Here is a 20,703-nt window from a genome sequence, read left to right as displayed (position 1 = left end):
CAGCAGCCTAGCTAGAGAAGTGCTGCTTTTCAGTTATGTTACAGATCTCTCAAGCCTTGGGCTTCACCTCCTTGGCTTGCATCTTCAACTCCTCATCAGCAGTAAGAAAACTGTCTGGGATCTAACTGATCTGCCCCCCGCTAAATAATACAGGGCCCATGAATACCTGGAATTTGATCTTGCTGACAGCAGCTTTTGGCTACTGCCTGTCCTCTGAAGAGCTGAGTGAAATAAAAGACTTAAATTGGTTTGACACAAGTCAATTTTTTCATAGTTCTACCAAACTCAAATTTGTGCTCAAGAGCTCTGCAGTTCAGCTATACCTATACAGCATTTTGATTGTTACAACCATGAAATGAAACACTCCATACTAAGCACTTCAGAATAAAACAGTTAAAGAAGCTGGGGAAATATGATCACTTTTCCAAGAAAAAACTCATGCTTCAAACCAACAAACAGTATTCTATTTTACTTGCTAATTTAGGAAAAAAAAATTTAAAAAACCTACTACATATGGAGCCTGAGTTAATGCATATTAAACTGTGGTGGCTTTATTTGCTTGTCCTAAAGCAACATAGCATTTTCTCCCACTTTCAGAATCTGATTAAAAATGGTTTAAGATGACTTGATAACAGATATCCAAATCTCACATAAAAACAAGAGCTTTGACTTCTGGCTATTAGCAATTATGAATTGAATGTATTTTCCCTAGGAAAGGGTGCATACTTTCCCACACAGAAAACAGGTAAACTCTAACAAACCAGAACACTTTCTAGCTCTTAAGACTGGCATAATTTAGACTTCAAACACTACAGTTGTTTTCCTTTTACCTGCTCATTCACTCTAAAGAGGAATCATTTGTGTTACCTACTGTAATGATACAAAATGTTCAAATCTCTTCTGTAAAGCCACTCTCTGGAACTTAGACATATGTATGTCTAAGTATGTCTCTGAGAGTATGTTGAGTATTTTACATCTTTGCTGAATAAAAAAAAGTCACAGCACCGCCTATCTGAGATATCCAACATCACCATCATATGGCATGTAAATATACATACACACCTATATAGGGGTACATAGTGTGCAGTAATTAATATCCCATTACTGTTTGTGATGATCTCCTTCCAAGGCACACACACAGAGCAATTAGAATGTAAATTAATAACTCAAAATTTGTCCTGAATTTTTTAGAGGCAGAACTCCAGAGCTTCCAAACCTGTTATTTGTTCTGTTGCAAGCACCAGTTATTATGCCTTAAATGAAGATCAATTATAACTTACTCAGTGTTTTCCATTAAAAGAAGAAAATCTTATTAGGTAACTGAATAACACAACATTGTTAACACAGTTTTATTATTTTTAATCTTTTAAACAAAGAAGAAAAGGCTTTCATTTCAAATGAAGGGCTTTCATTTCAGCTGTTGTCTTTTAGCAAGCCAAACTCTTCATTAGGTAACCCAAGACATATTGACTAGTTTTGTAAATCATGCCTTGACATTTTAACTTCTTCCCAACTTCTGCAGCAAGCAAACTGAAAATCAGGCTCCGGTTCAGAAATGTTTTCTCCTTCCCTGCCCACTCACCTCCCACACACAAGTACTTCCCATTTCAAAGCTGATTTTAGAGTCTTGCAGCAAAGGGTGTTCTAGTGGCCAGTTTCATTTGCACAAGAAAAAACAACAGTTATTCTGCCTCAGGTTTGCATTGGTTTTCAGGGCTCATCTCGATTTTCAGTTTTTTGGGTTTGTTTTTTTAAGAGGAACAGCAATTAACATGCTGTGTTAAGGTAAAGCCTAGTTGGGTATTTTTCAGGAAGCTGCCTTCTAAGACATGTAGGCTCCCATTCCATTCCTGAGGACACACTGCCCATACTGCTCCAGCAGAGTGTTATCTGAGCTGCAGTCAGTGTGCAAGGACTGAAATTATTAGTTTATGGGCAAGTGTCAGGCACCATTTCTTGCCAAGGTATTCTTGGGAAAGATTGCAACCATGTTCCTGTAAGCAATCCAAGCTAAGGTTTTTATCTGACAGAGAGGCTTGATTTTGTTCCTGTAGAAACTGTGTCTGTACACAAAATATTACTGTTTCAATATTTCATCAGAAAGAGACAAAGAGGAAAAAGAAAGTTTGGTGCTATATTCAACTTACCTTTTCATTCCATGCCCACAATCCAATCCCAAGAAATGCAATGCCAAGGAACTAAAGGAAAATGAAAAAAAAAAAAGAGCAGAAATTAGAAATTTGTGGTGGTTTCTGTCTGTTGGGTTTTTTTTGGGTTTTTTTTTTTTTTTTTAAATATATATATTGACTCATCCTCTGTTGGATAACAATTTTATCAGGACTGAGGGGTGCTCAAGTGAGAGTTTTACAATATGTATCTCATTTATTTTACAATTCAACTACTTTCAGTTGAAGAATTTAAAACTTGCACAACTCCAGGACATCCCACATAGGAACAGTAGGTGCAATAGGTGTCACTTTATCAGTACTGAGCAAGCAACGTTCTTTTTGGGTTTGTAAGACTCAAAGCAAACTCCACAGTCAAACAAAACTTTTGTTTACTATTTTACTATTGCATCACCACTGCCTGCACAAAGCAATTACCCTCTCAGCACTCTCACAGTGAGAAAGTGATTTTAAAAAATTCTAAATACACATTTATTATCAGTTTTAGCAATGCTGTCCATATAAAATAACCCATAATTTCTGAAGGGAAAAAAATAATAATAATGGCCTGAAAGACTAAATTTTTAAAAGCCCCATAGCTAATATTTGATATCTTTTCTGATAATGACTGTTTCATAAGGGAAGTTCAATTTCCTTTCTCATCCAAAGGATTCAACAGCACCAAACTCAAAGAGATAGTCTTTCCTCCATGATGAAAAAGGGAACACCATCTTTGATTTTGTTACATCCGTGTTCTCCATTCCACTGAAAAATTTAAAATGCATCATTTCCTTCCAAATCTACAGGGATTCCATACAAAAGCTACACTAATGATCAGTGAAACAAGCCAAACAGGCAGAATAAGCACTCCATCTCCCAACATCATTAGTGTCTATTTGGCACAATACAATATCAATCAAGTAAAATGTTTAAAAAACATTTAGTAGATGTCTGAGCACATCTCTACATGTCCATCTGTCCAACTTGCATATCTTATTTTACAAGTGCCAACTAAAAAGAAAACTATTTTCACTGTAGTTTCAGGGCATGCAATAGAATGTTGCTCAAACATAAAACTGATTTTCTTTGTCATTTCTCCACACTGCAGTGTACAGACTTATTTTGGCACATAAATACCCTTTCTCTTAAGATCTGTGTAAACAGTGAAGAATCCTACTGATTTCTCTTTTGCAAACAGAACAAAAATGTTTTTCTGTTGAAAAGTGGGAGGAGCCAGGAATACAAACTTTAAAACCTTTCCCAGAAGTGATTTCAACAGTTTCAAACAAAGACTCCTTCCTTAAATTCACTTTTATTGAAGGGGCAATTTTAGCTCTGTTTGACAAGGATATCTGTAACTAATTATCAAGCGGAATACACTCACTACAATGCCCTGAAGTTCCCAAACACCCTTTGCATTTCTGTAACTTTCTCCTCCAAGTGTGCTGTGCCAGCTACCCAAAGGACCATGCATACTGGGAATGAAACTTTTCCTTTTTGACTTGAAGAGTCATGACTGTAAATTTGAACAATACTAGAAGTCAGCATTCTTCAAAGGAAACTGTTGCAGGCTTGGCTGCATTTTAACAAAAGATAAATGGAATTTTTTCTTAGATGGAAAGCAGGACTGCTGGTCAAGAAAGTCTTGTTTCAATAGCCTTAATTATTTATAAAGTACAAGCTGTGGATTTGAGAAAGTACAGCCTCTTCTAATACACCACAAAAAAGCTAAAAAAGGTCATCTTACCTGTATCAAAACTGCTTTTTTTTATGGTTATAAAGCTTGCCAAAAGATTGTGTGTAATCTTCCTGACCGCAGTGATTATTTGAAACTTGAGATAAAGCTGTTCAAGTTTCCAAATCTCTCTCAGACAAATGCAGCTTTTTTTCTTTGCAGTAACAATCTCCTTTCCTCCTTTCTTACACAGCCAAAGGCACCACAGCTGAAGGAAGGGGGCGGGGGGAGTTATATATTATAAAAATCCATAAATTACATTTGGAAGTGGCAGATTGTTATTTGTAAAGCAGCACAAAACATTATGTTTTGTGAACAGGTTAATATGGTTTTGAACAGAACAAGCATGAGAAACTGGAATGGAAGTATTTGATCAGTGCATATGAATGTAACTTTACATTCATACGTATCAGCTGCAGGTCTGACCCAACTTCACTGACTTTATATAAATTTAATCCAGTCAGGTGTCCTGATCCTTCACCAGAACTTGAGACCTAAGCATAAGATTACCTCATGGGTTGCAAAAGGTGACTTAAGAGTAAACTACACAGGTCTCAAGCCAGGCTGAGCTCATCCCTGTTTACAGACTGGGCAATCAGACCATACTGTCCTAAACTGAAGCACCTAATAAACAAGGTGGTCTAGCTTCTGTCAAGAAAAAACAGAAAACTCAGTTCTCAGAGTTTTTAAAAGGATAAGAGAATTACATGCTGCTCTGTCCTCTCCATATCCTAACTCAGAAATGCTTTTTTGAGCAGATGAAGAACAAAGAGCAAGATCCATTAGGAGAAAAAAGATTCAGAATGGAATCATAAACTCTATCACAGGATGCTGTGGCAATCAAAAGCTTAATGGCATTCAGAAAAAAAAAAAAAAAGTTAATTAACAGATAGCCCATAGCTATTGAAATGTGATTCTGATGCAGCTTCTGGCTCAGAAAGTTTTTACACTGACACTCACTGGGAGATTGAAATCAGGAAGATTGCTGCATGCATGTTTTGTTGGTTAAATGCCTCTTGCCTTGGAGAAACTTTACTTGCTCTACTTGAGACAAAATACAGAGGTAGGCAGACCTCTCACCTAAGCCCCTGCAGTCATGCCCTAGGAAAGGCCCACCTTGGCACACACACTGCCTCCTATGGGGAGGAAGCACACAGGAATGCTCTCCGTAACCCCCACTGGCAGAAAACAGATGTTCATGAGAAGCCTTGCACCTCTCACCAGGATTAACTTTGGATTTTCTTGACAATTATGAAAGAAACTCCTGCATAGCCTAAAATTATTTGGAAGTAATTCCAATGAAACGGTGGAAGTTTACCTCATTATCAACAAATCATTTTACAGTGAAAAAGCCTCAATTCTCCACAGACATCTAATAAGACCATCTGGTCTAACTATAAATGGTCACTGCTGCAGAGCATGTCAAATCTTGATTTCCTTTTTCTCTTTCCTTTTCTATACGTTAGTTTTCAGGGGAATATTAAAACATTTCTCTGGAGCTCTAGCCTTACAAAAAACACTTGCATAGCAGTATTTTCCCAGCCCTAAGTTTTCTATTCACAAACAAAACCCTAATGTTTTCATATTTCTTTTCTATAAAGATTTAATGTATTTAAAAGTAGAAGGTGTAGCAGTACTTGCACTGTAAGTGTGCTTGTGAAACTTACATGCTGTTTTCCGAAGTGAATTGACCAGCATTTCAAGCTATACATATTTTATTCTCAGTCTTGCCTGCCTGGAGGAAAATTACTCTTTTTTTGGTAAGGATGCAGCATCACACAGCACAGCACTGCATTTAAAGGCTATTGGGGCAAACACTAACAAAAAGGCTAGAACACCTTCGAGAGGCACTTAACCGTAGAGTGACCAGCCATTACTAAACACGGGGAATTTTTCATCTCAGCTGACATCCTTAAATAACTTGGCATCAGTCTTCAACTAAAAGGACGACAGCAGCAGGCCAAACAGTTAAGAGGTTGGTTAATGTGCCACATGCATAAACCAGTGTACATTCAAGTGTGGTTACATTAAACACTTGTGAGAGGTGGAAGTCTTGTGCAGGCACCTCATTTCACCTTCCTTGTGACAACACAAACACACCAGCCAAAGCCTGCCAAAGCTGTCAGAGTTCAGAACCAGAGCTTTCTGGCTAGAGCTTTTCTGGTTTGTTGGGGTGGGAGGGCCTGGGGGGTGTTTTAAGTCCCGTATTTTGGCAGTGTGAAAAACTCCCACTCACCCTTCCCTTTGAGGTGCCACAAGAACTTTGTGCATGGTGTTAGCATGGAGCCTACCAGGACTCCTAGGGGAACTTCGGTGTTCCTGAATGTCATAGGTTATTCACTGAGCAAGACTTCCTGCTGTGATTCAAGCAGCACAGCACAGAACACAAGGTACAGTATTTTACCATCAGCACAGCAGTGATCAGGACAACATGAAGTATAGCATTTCACATCCTGAAATACAGTCAGGAAAACGCAAGGCTCCTGAGCTTTGTACATATATAAAGCAGTGCTGACAAGTTCCTAATTGAACTCTAAAACCCCAAATGGACAATTTTTCCCAAAGAACTTCCTCTGCAGCAGTCTGCTCAGACTCATTGAAAATTATTTTAGCTGCAATATTCACTGCTTCTTTAAAGTACTTTATGCTAAATAAGTCCTTTTGCTTTTTAAGCCAGGGCAAAAAATGAGCTTAATGTATGTGTCAGTTTTTGTCTGTGTCAAAAAAGGATTTAGTTGCTGGTTTTGTCACTTGTTTGCTTTTAAGTAGCTCTGACAGAGAAAGAGCACCAAAGTAGAAATCAAATTTTCACATTGTTTTCTTCTCTCGTTCATGCCACTGATGTGCACTGCTTAAAATATGCCACTTAGCGTTCTCTCAAGCAGAACAGATAGGACATCCTCTCAACTCTACAGCTTTCACCCGGACCAGGATCACATGGAAGGGAAGTACCAGAAGTCTGCTCTTATTTCTTTTTCCATATGCCCCAGTTTCAATGACTTTTCCATTCTCAACATAAATTGTTAAAGCATTTTATTTTCACGTGGCCAAAAAAGTGTGCTGATGAAAGGAGAGGCAAACTGCTCAAAGCACACCTATACATTCACATATCTATGCTAATGCTTACAAAGAATGCTTTCTTCTAAAGCCCATTTCTTGTTTGCCTTGAGATTAGCAGCAAGAAAACTCCATGTACTACAGTCAGTGAATGAAGGTGCTGATGAAGATGCTGCATAGGTGACTAATTACCATTTTAGCTCATGGTGACATTCAGACATCGAATACAAGATGTCAAACCTATTTCCATTTTATGTGCAGTCTCTAAAAAACATTATACTATATTTCATAGATAACTGTCTTGACAAAATCTTTTCCTTCCTGACACAAAACCCACACATGTGGAATTAAAAAAAAAAAAAAAAAAAAAAGATTTCACAGTTTCCACACATTTTTCTCAGCTAAATCAGAGACTTGACTGATTTTTATAGAATTATCCAAAGGAGAAAAACAGACTTGAGAACACAATGAGAAAAGCTGCCTGCTCCATCTTGCGAAGATCCTTTCCACAATGTTTTCTAATGAAAAATTAAGCACACATGATCACAATTTTCAGAGCAAGACACTATGGCTGTTAATTTGTTTTGTTTTCACCAGTATGGGGTTTTCCGCTTTGTCTGACAAGAAAGCAAGACAGATATACTCCCCCCACTGCAGAGTCAATTGCCATCAGTTTGTCTTTTCCAGTTCTTGAATTGTAAAAGCAAGACATCTGCTTTCTGTTACTGTTGCTCTACGTATTTATTTTATTGCTTTCTGGTGGTGCAATTGTATGCACTGCCAATCAGGTTGGAGCAAGAGTCCCTTAAGACTAAAGTCTCTCTCCTCTTGTCCATAGAGCTCAATATTCTGGAAAACACAAAAAGGAGAATGAATTATGCCCTATTTCCCCTGCTCCAACTTCTGAACAACTCCTCTCAAGCCTAGACAAAATAAATTTAACTCTTTTCAAATGCACACTGAGACTCTTCAAACTCAGGTCCTGATGCCTAAAGAAAATACTCCATGTGGAGCAGATTTATTTTAAAGAATAAAGAACTTTAACATACCAGTCTTTTTGTAAAATTCTTCAATAAAAGCTTTTGGTAGTTTAACATTTTCGTTTCTGCAAGATCTAGCTCATTTCCTAAAACTAGTACCTTTTTCCCCCCATATAAAAATCAAGTATCATTAAGGTAAATACCCCACCACTGCCACACAGAAACATTCAAAAAGCCTAGAGTTGAAGTAACAAGATATCTCCATTCACAGTCACTTTGGTACACTCAACTCACATAGATCCCATCCTTTCTCTTCTTTCTGCTCGCTACTGGAATTTATTTCATCACACTCTCTCTCTTTGGGCTCTCCTTGAGCCCAAAAGACTTTGCAGAAAGACTGAAAAATTCTGCTGTACACACCTTTCCAAAGGTCTCTTCCCTGCCTTTGCTTCTGAACTACACTAAGTGCTACATGTCCTCCTGCTTTTCCTATCCAGCCTTGTGCTCATCAACACCATCCCATCTCTAGCTCAGTCCTCATCACTGCAACATCCATGACTGAAGTAATTTTCTATTTGCAAAACCTTCCAAAAATTTATAAGTGGTGCTGTAGCAGCATAAATAAACAGTACGGGCTTAAAATACAAACACACACAGTAGAAAAGTGTAAAATAAAATAAGAAAATTGGGAAAAAAACCCTAAACCTGAATTTGACATCCTCTATCATTACACTCAACATTTATCCTAGGCAGGTTGACAATGCAAAGTCTTCTCATTCTGGCATAAAAGTCAGGTATAAGAAGAGGTATAAGGGCAAAGAAAGCATCTTTTGCTTCAAGCCAGGGTGAAGGAAATAGGTCTGGAAGGAGAACTGCAAACGGGTCATTTTACAGGTTTGTTTTGCTGCCCAGGGTTAGCAGCTTCCAGCCCCTGACGGCAGCTAGGCCTCTTCTGTCTGTCTTCTTCCTGTTGCTGTGCCATTCATCCCAAACCCCTTGACCCGAGTTTCAGACTATTTAGGTGCATCTCCACCATGAGTCTTCACATTCTTTTTCTGAAGCCGCTGTTCCACTAAAATTTTGAAAAATAGCACCACACCCATCAAAAACCAGAGAATACATTCATTCTCATTAGGAAACTGATGCACAAGTGCTCACTTATTCCAGTTGCAAGCAGTAAAGTTGTAACATCTACTTCAGGCATTTGATACAGCAAACAGAAATAATCTGAGCCAGTCTTTTTCCCTAGTAACAAATGGGCAATTACATTGCCTGACCAATTGATTGAACAGCTGAGGACATCAACAGTGCAGAGCCAGGAAACACAAACAGGTTGGCTTGTCAACGCAGTAAGATACTCTGAATACTCAGCATTTCCTTTTGGGAAAGCAGTCTCAGCTCCTAGCTGTGCTTGTAGGCTGCAGAGAGGGAGTCCCAAAATCTTCTATCCCAGCTACACAAACTGCCACATCCCAGGTTCTTTCATAGGAGATTGTTTCTCAGAGATTTCATAGGAGATTCAAGTGTTAGAGATTCACCCTCTTCGCTTTGCAGAGAAGCAAACACGTGTGGAGGATGAGGGAGGAATGAGAAGACTGAAGCAGTCTGGACAGAAAGGCAAGTGAACACCAGCAGCTTTACAGAAAAACTTAAGGCAAACAATTTAACTTTGCTCTCTTTCTATTAAAAAAAAAAAAAAAACAAAACAACCAACCAGCACAGAAGAGATTGAGCATCAAGCAAACGGTGAACACACTCCCAAAATGCAAATACACACAGAACTTTTCCTAGCAACTTTCTCAATAGCTTTATTGCCTCACCCCTCCACCAAATGCTCATTCCTGGTTCTCTTTCTAGAGTCCTCTACAATAAGATGTTCAAAACCATTTAGAAAGAAACTGGTACCACATATATGAAGAAATCATAGCTTGAAAAGGTAGGGCAGGAGTCAATGCAATTTAATAACATGCCAAAAACCAAGTTCAGGTGTCCAAAATCGTGGCCCTGCTTGTATAGCTTATCACACTTCTTATCTGACTCAGAGTTACAAATTCTCTAATGGCAAATGCCCAAATGTATGGCATATGTTAATACATGAAATAAATCAACTTACACCAAGGGTGGGGTGATGCAGGAGAGAAGGAGACACCAGAAGGGCTGTGGTAGGTTTATCAAGAGTTGACAGCCTAGCAACACTTCACTTTACAAAGGTGCACCAAGATGTACAAAGGCCAACAGAACTTTGTCAACATAAACAAAAACAGAACCTCAAAAGCCACACCCATGCACAACTTCATTTTTCAGAGATGTAGGGGAAAAAAATGTAAAGCCAAATGCTAAATAGGCAGGTATTGAAATGATTTTCTAATACCCATGCACAATTGCTATCAGTAATGTGAACGCACAAAGCCAAATTGCAAGACGCATATTGCATAAATACTGACCGAAACTCTTCATCGCTTTGCACTTTGTAGTCATTGCCAGACAGGGAAATGTCTCAAACAGAGGAGTATTTTTAGCCAATATCAACATTTCCTGTGTGTTACACTAACTGCCCAGAACTAAAAAATTCAGATTATGTATTAGAAATGGTTCTATGAACCTCTGAGTGCAGCTTCCAGAGACACTAGAGCTTTGAAAAAGTCTATTCCAAAAGGTAATTCAGCTCTGCATTTTATCTTGCAGTGTGTTGCTTCTTACTAATTCTAGAGGATACTGTACATAGATTAAACAAGACTATTCACCAAATCAAGCTATATTTTTAATTATGTTGACATTAATCCATGCTTTAGTATCTATATTTACACTGTATCTTTCTGATTTCCAACAAAAGTAAAATATTCAGGGATTGTTATCAATTTGTCCTTTCTGCAATAGCACACTTCTCAAGAAAAAAGTAAACAAAACTGTGATTTGAATTTCTTTTCAAACACAAGCCACATGGAACAAACAACTGGCAGCAACAAATGGTCACAGTGCTGTTTACCTGAGGGGTTTGTTCCTAGGCAAAAGTTCCACAATTTGGCAGTAGAAAAAAGAAAATGGAAAAAAAAAGGCAGCTATAAACCAGCTGCTTGTCTAAATGAAACAGACTGCTGACCCTTTGCCTGGTTTGCAGACAGCACCAAAAGCACCTCTATTATTTGTCATTCTCAAACGAGGTGTTGGGGGCTTGACTAAACATGCAAACAAAACCCTCTTCACTTCTGTTAAGATGCCCCTTCAGATCACAACTGTTTAACAGCCTGGGGTGGCTTTGCTGGACTCATGCTGAGGATACAAATACAACACTATCACTGCAATTTAAATTGAGGGTTAAACTTGCTTTAAGGATAAATACATTGAAAAACAGAACTACACTGGAAGATTTCCAGTTCATTATGACAGAGCCTACTTTTCTCATATAATTTCAGCTTAGCCAACAGTATGAGCAGTATCACCTACATCATATAAAATGCTCATTTGCTTGCAAGTGCAAACTTTTATTCCCAATTTTATTGCCACTTTGAACTACATTATTTTAGTAATGCCTGATAAATTCACCAGCTTACTTACTGTTTGCACAAACACTAATAGCTGATTCCTCCACCGATACCCAGCAGTAAAACAGGACTCTAAAGGACTAGAAAACATCTTTAAGGGATCTGGAAATGTAACTGTAGTACATGCAGATGGCTCCCTAAGAGAAAAGCTATAAAAAGCAAGTGACTAAGACCCTTGTGCTGCAAAGCTGTGCTCTTGCAGTCAGTCTTTGCCTACCACTTTTTCAAAACAACACCCCAACAAAAAAATCCCCAATAACTGTGCACAAAGGACTGGATTTAGTTTAACTTCATGCACTCACCCATCACTTCAACTTAGTCCAGCAATTGCTACTCCTCATAGGATAAGTTTCTCTCTTTCTGCTCAGCCCCAGAAGGGTTTCAAGGCACCAGGTATATGAGCAACACAAAGCAGCCATTTAATTATAAAAATATGAATACTAGGTAAGTTTCTGTGCCCAGATGGACATTGTATATAAAAGTGAATATAAGAAAGCGTTTATTTTTTACTATTGAGTGCCAGCAGTAAAACTCATTTAAAAACTTCAGCTGTTCCCCATGGAACAATCACCCTGCACAGGATCTCAAAAGGGACATCTTCCATCCATACTCTCAACTCCAGCCTTCCAGGCTAAACCCACCACACTCAGCTTGATCAGTTGGAAGATAACACGATTTTCTAGAGAATCGTGCCTTTAAGAATCCCACAGAATCTTATTGGAATAGTGATGCTTTGGGCACGTTACACAATAGCAATGTGTAGAATAGCAAGCAGACCTCTGTCACACTGAAGGTCTCAGAAAGCCTCCTGACCACCCCTGATAGAAGACTTCTCAGCACCAATAAAACAGTCAAGGATAGAAAGAGATCAAGGAATGTATGTTCTGACAAACCTGTGATAGAAATCAGGTCCAAAGCACCAGCCAGGACATTTCCTCAACTTTGCTTAAAAGGCTTCATGTTCCGAAGAAGTACAACTCCACACTACGGATAATTCTACATACTAGCTAACAGATAATTCTAATTATGCATTTATACAGCAAAGAAGGTGTATCTTAGCTGCAAACTGGTGAAAGTTAATTCCTGCTAAAAACACCAATGTCAAGAGGGTACCCTGGTAGAGGAAGGGTAAAAACTTGAGTGTAAAGGAGAACATGCACAGCATCAAACTGCTAAATCAATCCTGGCAGCTCTCTGCCTACACTGCAACTTCAACCTATGTGAGAAGAGAAAAGAAACATTTTGCAACACAAAAGTGCAAGCACAACACTACATAGAAAAACAACCAATTTGGTTTTTCCCTTATATAAAAAAGAATGCTTAAGTTTCACCCAAAGTTAATAGTGTCAGAATTTTACTTTTCAGCCACTAACTGACAAACACAAGCAACATGAAAGGATCCAACTTGAAAGCCATGTTTTCCCAGAGAAGCATTTGGAAAGGAAACTGCTCTTAAGATAGCTTCTCCAGGTTTTCAGCCTTTCTTTTGTTTAAGAGCAAGTATATTCGGAAGCTGATTCTAAATTTAAGACGTAAATGCAAACAGAACAAAATAAAGTTTGACTGAGCATGAAAAAGCAAGATGAAACACATTGTTCCTGTTTTTCAATAATTCCATTTACTGATCCTCTTTGAAGCAACTGAAACTATTTGTATATTGACAAACATGCCCAGGAAAGTCCAGAATGCTCTGCCCGCCTTCTCTTCCATTTCAAAACACTTCAGCCTAAAAAATTTCCCTAGTAACCTGTGCTGTTGTTCATCGATACAAGGACATTAGAAACCTTTCAAAGCATTAATTGTTTTCTTTTAACTGTATTTGCATACTTTTAGATATTTCTTTATTTGAGCTGAAACATCAGGAAACAGAAAGAGACCTTTAAATCTGGTCCTTCCCTGCTGCACAAACACTGCAATTAACCCTGCACTGGGCTACCCAGAGACAAGGTAGGTCTTCAACAACACACAGCTGTAGCAGCTGTAACCACGACTGTGGAGCTATCAGCAAGAATCCTTTCCAGCTACTCACGTCCTTTCCCTCACATAGTGAAGAAAGGTGACCACAAACAAATTGGAACAGCAGGAGGGCAGAACATATGGGACATACAGATGGAATGAAATCTAACAGCCTAAACACAGAGCCATATACTTACAGATTAAGAAAATAACTCCTATAAGCTGAAAATTTATTCACTGGAAACAGAAGACAGCCTTGAAATTACATGCATCTGTGAGCTAGCAAGTTGATGGAATACAGAAAGATAAAATACTTGACATTTTATACAACATTCTCAGAAAGAATGTAACTGCTTTCTAAAGGTTTCCCTTCCACTATCTCTGCAAAAATGTAAAATGGCCAGCACCACCAGTACAGCTGTAGCTTGCTAAATGTTCGTGGGCTTTTCTTTCAAGTGTCACATTGCCACTGGCAGTGCCCAGCTGTAGGAGTTAAAGCATATGGGTTACAGCTCCCATAGGAGACCCCACTAACACTCACCAATGAAAATGGGCTCTCAAGAATTTTGTAAATGGACCTGTAACACTTCCTAAGTGGCTGGGCATGTCAGCATAAAACCGCACCTTCATTAACTACATTTCAACCTAAACAATGCTAGGGAGACAAGACAGCCCGGAGAGTGTAGACTTAAATGCAAGCACACAAACAGAAGCATACAAGATTACAGCCCCTAACTCCTTAGAGTGACAGGATTGTTTTTATTAAGGAACATGTCTTCCAACAGCTTCATCTATGATCGCTGAACTTCTGGTCTCTCTAGTAAATCATCAGGCTTGTGTCACACAAACAGCAAGTAAGAGGGTTTTCTAGGATCAGGCCCGTAATTGCTTTACTCCAAAGTGTCATTCATTGAACCACTCACGATTAGCCCTTCCCACCTGCCCTGAAAGCACAATACACTGTTTCCAGAGTGGGGTGGGGTTCCTCAGTCCGTCCCATTAAATGTGTCTGCCTAAGATCACCACCTAATTCCATGACATTTGGTACAGCGCTGAGCCCTATTCACACGGAAGGCATAAAAGGAGCCCAGTGTAGTGGAACTGCGTTCCCGGCACGGCCGCGCTCTTCTGGCTGCCCTCACATGACCTCTGCTTGGTTTCTGTCACTGCCAAACGGGCAGAGCACAAACAAGTGCAGGGTGGCGCGTCACATCCTCTCTCTCCATGCACCAAATCGAGCAATTACCCTCTACAGCAGGCACCCTCAGGGCACTGAAAAGAGCGAACAAGGGGAACAGAGTGTGTGAAGACTGAGACACCACGGACTGCTTTTTGTCTCTCCCTCACTTAATCCGGTAATTGGCACCACCAGCTCTTGACTCAAGCAGAGCAGAAGGAAAAACCCTGTATGAGTTGAAATGATATGCCCCAAATTAAGCAACGGGGTTGCCGCCCCGCCTGCCATTACAGTCAATATATATGATTTTTATGTAAAATGCAGGACAACAAATCCATCCATAGTTTGCTACACTGTCAGGGTGGTCTATCACCGACTTGCTTGGAGCTCCTACTCCTGCCTCTCCTACACAATTCCTACAAGATACGGATGTTTGAGGCTGTGCTACAGGAACTTACCAGCCCCAATTTGTAACATGTACAAGCCCCTGCACTCTCAACCAACATAATCACATTTCTGCACAAACAAAGAGCTTCTCATCAGCCATGAGACCGTGTGGAGGCTGGAGCTGCGAAAGAAGCAGCAGAAGGAGAAAGCCCACACTCCACAGCGTTCCAGTGACTAAGAGAGATTAGATTCAGCTGCTGGCTGAGCTGTCTGTCCCCATAAGACACTGCATCTATTATCTATCTAAAGGCATGAAATACAGATAATTTTTTTTTAAGGTTTGAAAAAATTACACTGTTTTAGTTCTCCAGGCAAAAGATGCACAAACAATCAGGACATACAAACATACCAAATTGTGGCACAATTCCCTCTAGTTTCCCTTCTGATTTTAACAGTAGCCAAGAACTACTAGAAGCTTTTGAAAATTCTATCCACAATAATTGCTAATGTCCACAGTGCCTAACTTAAGAGAAACAATTTATTACAATTAACTTGTTAAAACTGAGAAGTGGACCAAAAAAGCATAATGGGAAACTGGTAAACTCTCCTTAATTCTATTGACATTAATTCACATCACATAATTAGAAGGCTAAAAATAGTACCACTGTCTTTGAAGCCACCTGCTCCATCTACTCTTAAAATGTATTTTTATTTTAAAAAGAAAAAAATTAATGAGTGTCCACCATCTTTACCAGATTTTCTGTTCCTTAAAATTGCATGCTATCAGTTTTACAAATGAAATTGTTTTACCTCTTCATTTGAGAATAGCTACCTGTATTTTTGTATTGTCCCACAGTTTATTTTTTTAAATAGTTATCCCCCTTGCAAAATTAGGGCATCTTATAGATCAGATTACCTGGAGAAGAAAAAAAAAAGAGGTTCCACGAATACAGATTCCATTCTTTTCATCAATTGAAGGATTCCCTCAATTCTTGGCTCCCAGTAAATATGAAGTAACTTAATCCAGTTTGAGTCCTAAGATATTCATACATGCTTATAAAATACACCCATTTCTTTCTCAACAGATCTCACTAATCAGTGTAACACAAACAGATCCTTTCTATTTCTGCCACATGAATCAGCAACAAATGGGAAAAAAACCAAAGACCCTAAGCTGCCTGATACTGTGTCCTATGCACAGGAGTCTTTTTTGGCTACTTCCCATATATTTCTATGCAGCCTTCCCATAAGCCCAGAGTGAAAAGACTGGAGGTTTGCACCAAAGACAACCACTCTGTGGGTCAATCTCCACTGACAGAAGCAGTGCAATTAAGAGCTCATCTTAAGCTCTGACTTATACTTTCTACTTAATTCACTCTTCCAAATCCTGTCACCGAGGGCTTTCTGAGGAATCCAGCCACCCCAGGACTCCAGGCGCACACAAGGAAGGCAGTAAGACACCTGATAAAATCACCCCAAATACGCATACATAGTATAATGGCCCCAGGCAATCATTTAGAGCTTTGGACAAAAGATCTCTGCCATGATGCATGGTCTTCTAGGGTAATGAGAGATACTACTAAATGCAAAATCAGAACTTTGATACATTTTTATAATAACAAAATTTTTCATATTGATCAGAATATTTTTCTGGCTTTAAAAGACAAAAATATGATCAGACACTAACAAAAATACTACCTGGATCTCAGACTCTTCTACCCCTCCCATTTTTCCTTTCTTGTCTTTAGAGTGTGTGGCTCTGAGTCCTTCCTAATAACTGTTCCGCAGTTAATATTACAAACTGAGATTTTTATTCCTTTGTTCAATGATGCTGAAAATTGCCCGTGTGAAGAAATCCCCTTGGAATTACACCGAAACTCCTGCTATTCTCAGCATGTACAATGCACAGTATGGTGAGCTGCATCGTAAGCATCCAGGTAAGTCTTAATTTGCAAAAATCCTCACTTCATAAGGAAAATTAACATACCACCCTGCCATAGCTTGGAAAACAAAACTAAAAATTTAATAAAGAAACCCCGAAAAATACAATATCTGTTTGTAAAAGCTGAGGAGGTGAGCTGTGCTCAGTGATCTGCCTGGAGTCCTGCATGACATCTGCCAGTCCCAAAGCAGTACCTTGGCTGTGCTTCATTTTCAGAGATGGTGCACTTCAGTAGTCTGAGTAAGTAATCAATGCAGCACAGTCCACCTCATTATTTAGAAAGATTTTTAAATGCATCCTTACATGAAAATTTTCACTTTTGATTTTTTAACCTGAATGTGCACCTTAGAAACTTCTTTGATTCACTGTAAAAAGATAACAATCCAGTAACATTGACATCTTATCAAAGGTGATATAATCTAACTGGTAGTCCTTCATCTAACTCTGTTATGCCTTCACAAAAAGGCATTGAGGAACACCTTCTAACTAAAGTGTATCATTTTTATCAGTCCAATTGTAGACAGACACCGATTTTTAGTACTTTTGCATAAGGCCATTGCTACTGATTTTGCATAGGAAAAAAACTCCTTATGGAGGTAAAATTTCTTTCACCCCAAGAGTTGTCATCACCTGTATTCTTCTACTGCAAAAGAGCTGCCAAAAAAATGTTTATACAGAAACAACCTCATGTCTCCATCACCTCTCCATTTACACAAGAGCAAGAGCTTTGCTAGAAGCATGTGTATGAACAGCAGTTTTTACACAAGACATCTGATCTACTTTTCAGTGAGTCCTCTTCGAACAAGCCACGTGTCTTGCAGCACAGATAAATGCATTTCCATTGACTTTTCCTACCAATTGTTCAATTCCATTCCACAAAAGCAAAGCTGCAACTTTGACAATAAGAAGGATCAAGAAGTGTTTATTCAATTAGCATGGGAATTCTCCACTGAATTATTACTGAGTGAATATTATATATTCTTACATCAAACTACAAAAAATAGGGTACACTTAAGTGAAACTGTATAGCATGTTTTTTAAAAATCAAAGAGTGATTGGGAGCAATAGATTGAGATTGATACCACTGCAGCACAGAAAAAGAAAAAAGAAACCAGCCCTGAGTTAGGGCAAAGATCTCTTTAACCTCTTTAATTTTTATTTTAGAAGTCATAGTCACCTAACGAGTGCAGTATTTCTCCTCAGAAATCTCACAGCTAATATTTAATATATATTTCATTTTATATCATTGTTTTTATTATATCACTGAAATTGGTAACTCTGACAATCCTTTTTACAAATTTTCAATTAAGATCCTGGCAAAACTTATATGAAAGACAAAACCACTAAGACAAAGAGTACAGCATCTAATTGATCTGTTTGGCTGAATGAAGAACTTAAAGCAAGCCTTTTTTTGTAGTCCCATGTTCAAGTTAACATTTAGAATGCTTTATGCAATATCCAAAACTTTAATCTATTTAATTTGTAATGCTTTTCATTATTAAAATTTGATCTGTCTATCAAATTCAGTTAACTGGGGATTAGGCCAATTAAATGTAAATCTATTTCCCTCCAAAATAAGAGTAATAAAGGCAGTAGAATTGAAGCAAGTCTAAACAATATGAGAAGACTGAACTTCCAGCTATTATCAGTTTGTTGTGTACATCCTCAGATGAGGATTCTCAGTAAGAGAATTTATTTAGCACAAAGGAGCACTGTCAGTTCTGTTATGTTTATTCACTTTACATGGTCAGTTACAGACGCCCAGGACAATGGCTGCAGCTTGTTTTTGAGAACTGTTTTTCTCAGACACTAGTTTTAATTTGCACTGTGTATGAAACATAGAAAAGGGCAACTGTATAAGGACAAGAGATTGCAGGGGAAATTCCAGGGGAGCTAAAGTAACTGTGGCCATCTGTACTTGCATTCTGCACCAAAGGTACTGCACTTCACACAGAACCCAGGAGCACCTTCCAGCTCTGGTGTGCTTATCACAACCTACCTTGGGCCCAGAGCACAGAGCTTTGGGCAGGGGAGACCACACAGCTGTTTTTAGAGAAGGGCTCTGAAATATCTCTGGTTTAGCTCCCACACCTTTAACTGGGAGAGGGCTGACAAGCAAAATGCATTTTGTCTTGGTGTAGAGAGGAAGATTCTCTGTTTCCTGTTGAAGACTATCTAACACATTACAGAGAGAGAGCGCTAATCAGTTTTACACGTGCAAGACACATGGAGTTAAATGGCAACTTCTGTACAGTGCTTATACTGTACATGAAAAAAAAGTATGCGAGTTTACTACCACAAAAGAAACAAATGCCTAAAATTACACTCATGCTGCTTAAATCCTCATTATGCTGAAGGAACTTGAAATAACTTCGGAAGACAAAATCACCAAAAAGAGGATTACAACACAACATATGGAAACTGTTGCATGCTTAGCAAAATTGAACATTAGCAGCAGTGCAATGTTACAGTTGCTGATAAAAAGCCTTGGGCTTGAACTACAAGGCTCTTTACCTTTCACTAACCTTACAATAAAAACTACTTCAAAAACATATATAGACCTTTCTTCTTTTTTAGCAGTAGTAACTGGAATGGGGACCTTTTATTAGCAATTCCTAAGGTCATGAACTTTTATTTACACATCAGACTGTTTGCCATGTATCATCAATAATCTGCTGATTAAAGGTCTCCCAAGTCCCACAGACACGATAGACCGTCACAGCTTAATGACCTGCCTATTATAATCTGGTGTAAGATACTTCTAGAAATTAACATTTTCTCATTGCAAACTAGTCTTGGAAGATGTTTAGAATGAAGAAGCTTACAGACAAGAGTGAGAGACCTGAAGCTATAAATCAGACAATGAACTGAAAGAGATGACAGCAACGCCACCAGAGTTAATGAGCAGCTTGACCTGCAGTACACATGTTACAAGTTGATTATCAGGAGTGTCTGGGAAGTGGCTGCCCACAGTGAGCAGGGGCTGACCCAGCAATGAGACAGCAGCTTCAGCACCCGACTTCTCACCATGGTTTTGCCACTGACCTGCAGCAAGACCCTACACAGGTCACGTCCCTTCCATGCCTCAGTTTTCCCTATCATCTTTTGTCTTGTCCAAATAGACTGAATTCTTCAGGACAAGGCCTGTCTCAAAGCTAGTGACTGAGTACAATGCTATCCCTGTTGTAGAAGCAAAAAACCTCAGTCAGTAGTTTCTCAGGCTCAGGAAGGGTAAAGTGTTGATGAAACATTGGTTTCTCATTGTTCAGTTAAATGGGACTGAATCTGGGGGATTGTGACAGATTATTGCTGGTTCACTTCCACTTTAACATACTGAACACACAAAGAACACAGCATGTGAAAAAGCATTTAGCAAAGGTTTCATTTTAGCAATACTGGCAACACTCGCTGGTTTTGGCCATACACTATTACAGTGGGCTACAAATCCACTATTTGATAGATTTAAAGTCTAAAGAAAGGGAAGGGAGGTAAAAGGGAGATAAATGTAGGTGTAAAGGAATGGCTCTACGGATATTTGATAAAAATATCTAGGAAAATCCCAGAGGAGACAAAACAGAAATTCAGACAGGCCTTTTCTAGAGGCCTGTCCTAAATGCCAGTAGAAAAGAAATGTAAGAGCAGCTTTATCAATCATTCAGAAAGTTCTGACAAACTTTCATCAGCACGAGGATATTAAAGGCTGTTTTGGTACCTTTTAGTCACAGCAGGCAGCTATACTTTAAAAGATGCAATTACCTTGTC

General features: G+C 38.8%; 1 protein-coding gene across 3 annotated transcripts in view; it reads right to left on the bottom strand.

Annotated features, from left to right (window-relative positions):
• The window catches only part of TSPAN5 (tetraspanin 5), an 83,741-nt gene that overhangs the window by 21,834 nt on the left and 41,204 nt on the right, over nucleotides 1–20,703 (bottom strand). For 2 of the 3 annotated variants that reach the window (XM_068187530.1, XM_068187529.1), the window contains exon 2: nucleotides 2,148–2,198. The exons of the other annotated variant lie outside the window; for it this stretch is intronic. In XM_068187530.1, coding sequence (XP_068043631.1) covers nucleotides 2,148–2,198 — 51 coding nt within the window. The remainder of the gene's footprint in view (nucleotides 1–2,147; nucleotides 2,199–20,703) is intronic. 3 annotated transcript variants of the gene reach the window in all.

This window comes from Anomalospiza imberbis, chromosome 4, assembly GCF_031753505.1.
Source record: "Anomalospiza imberbis isolate Cuckoo-Finch-1a 21T00152 chromosome 4, ASM3175350v1, whole genome shotgun sequence".
NCBI classification, from domain to species: domain Eukaryota; kingdom Metazoa; phylum Chordata; class Aves; order Passeriformes; family Viduidae; genus Anomalospiza; species Anomalospiza imberbis.
This window is presented reverse-complemented; position numbering and strand designations above follow the sequence as displayed.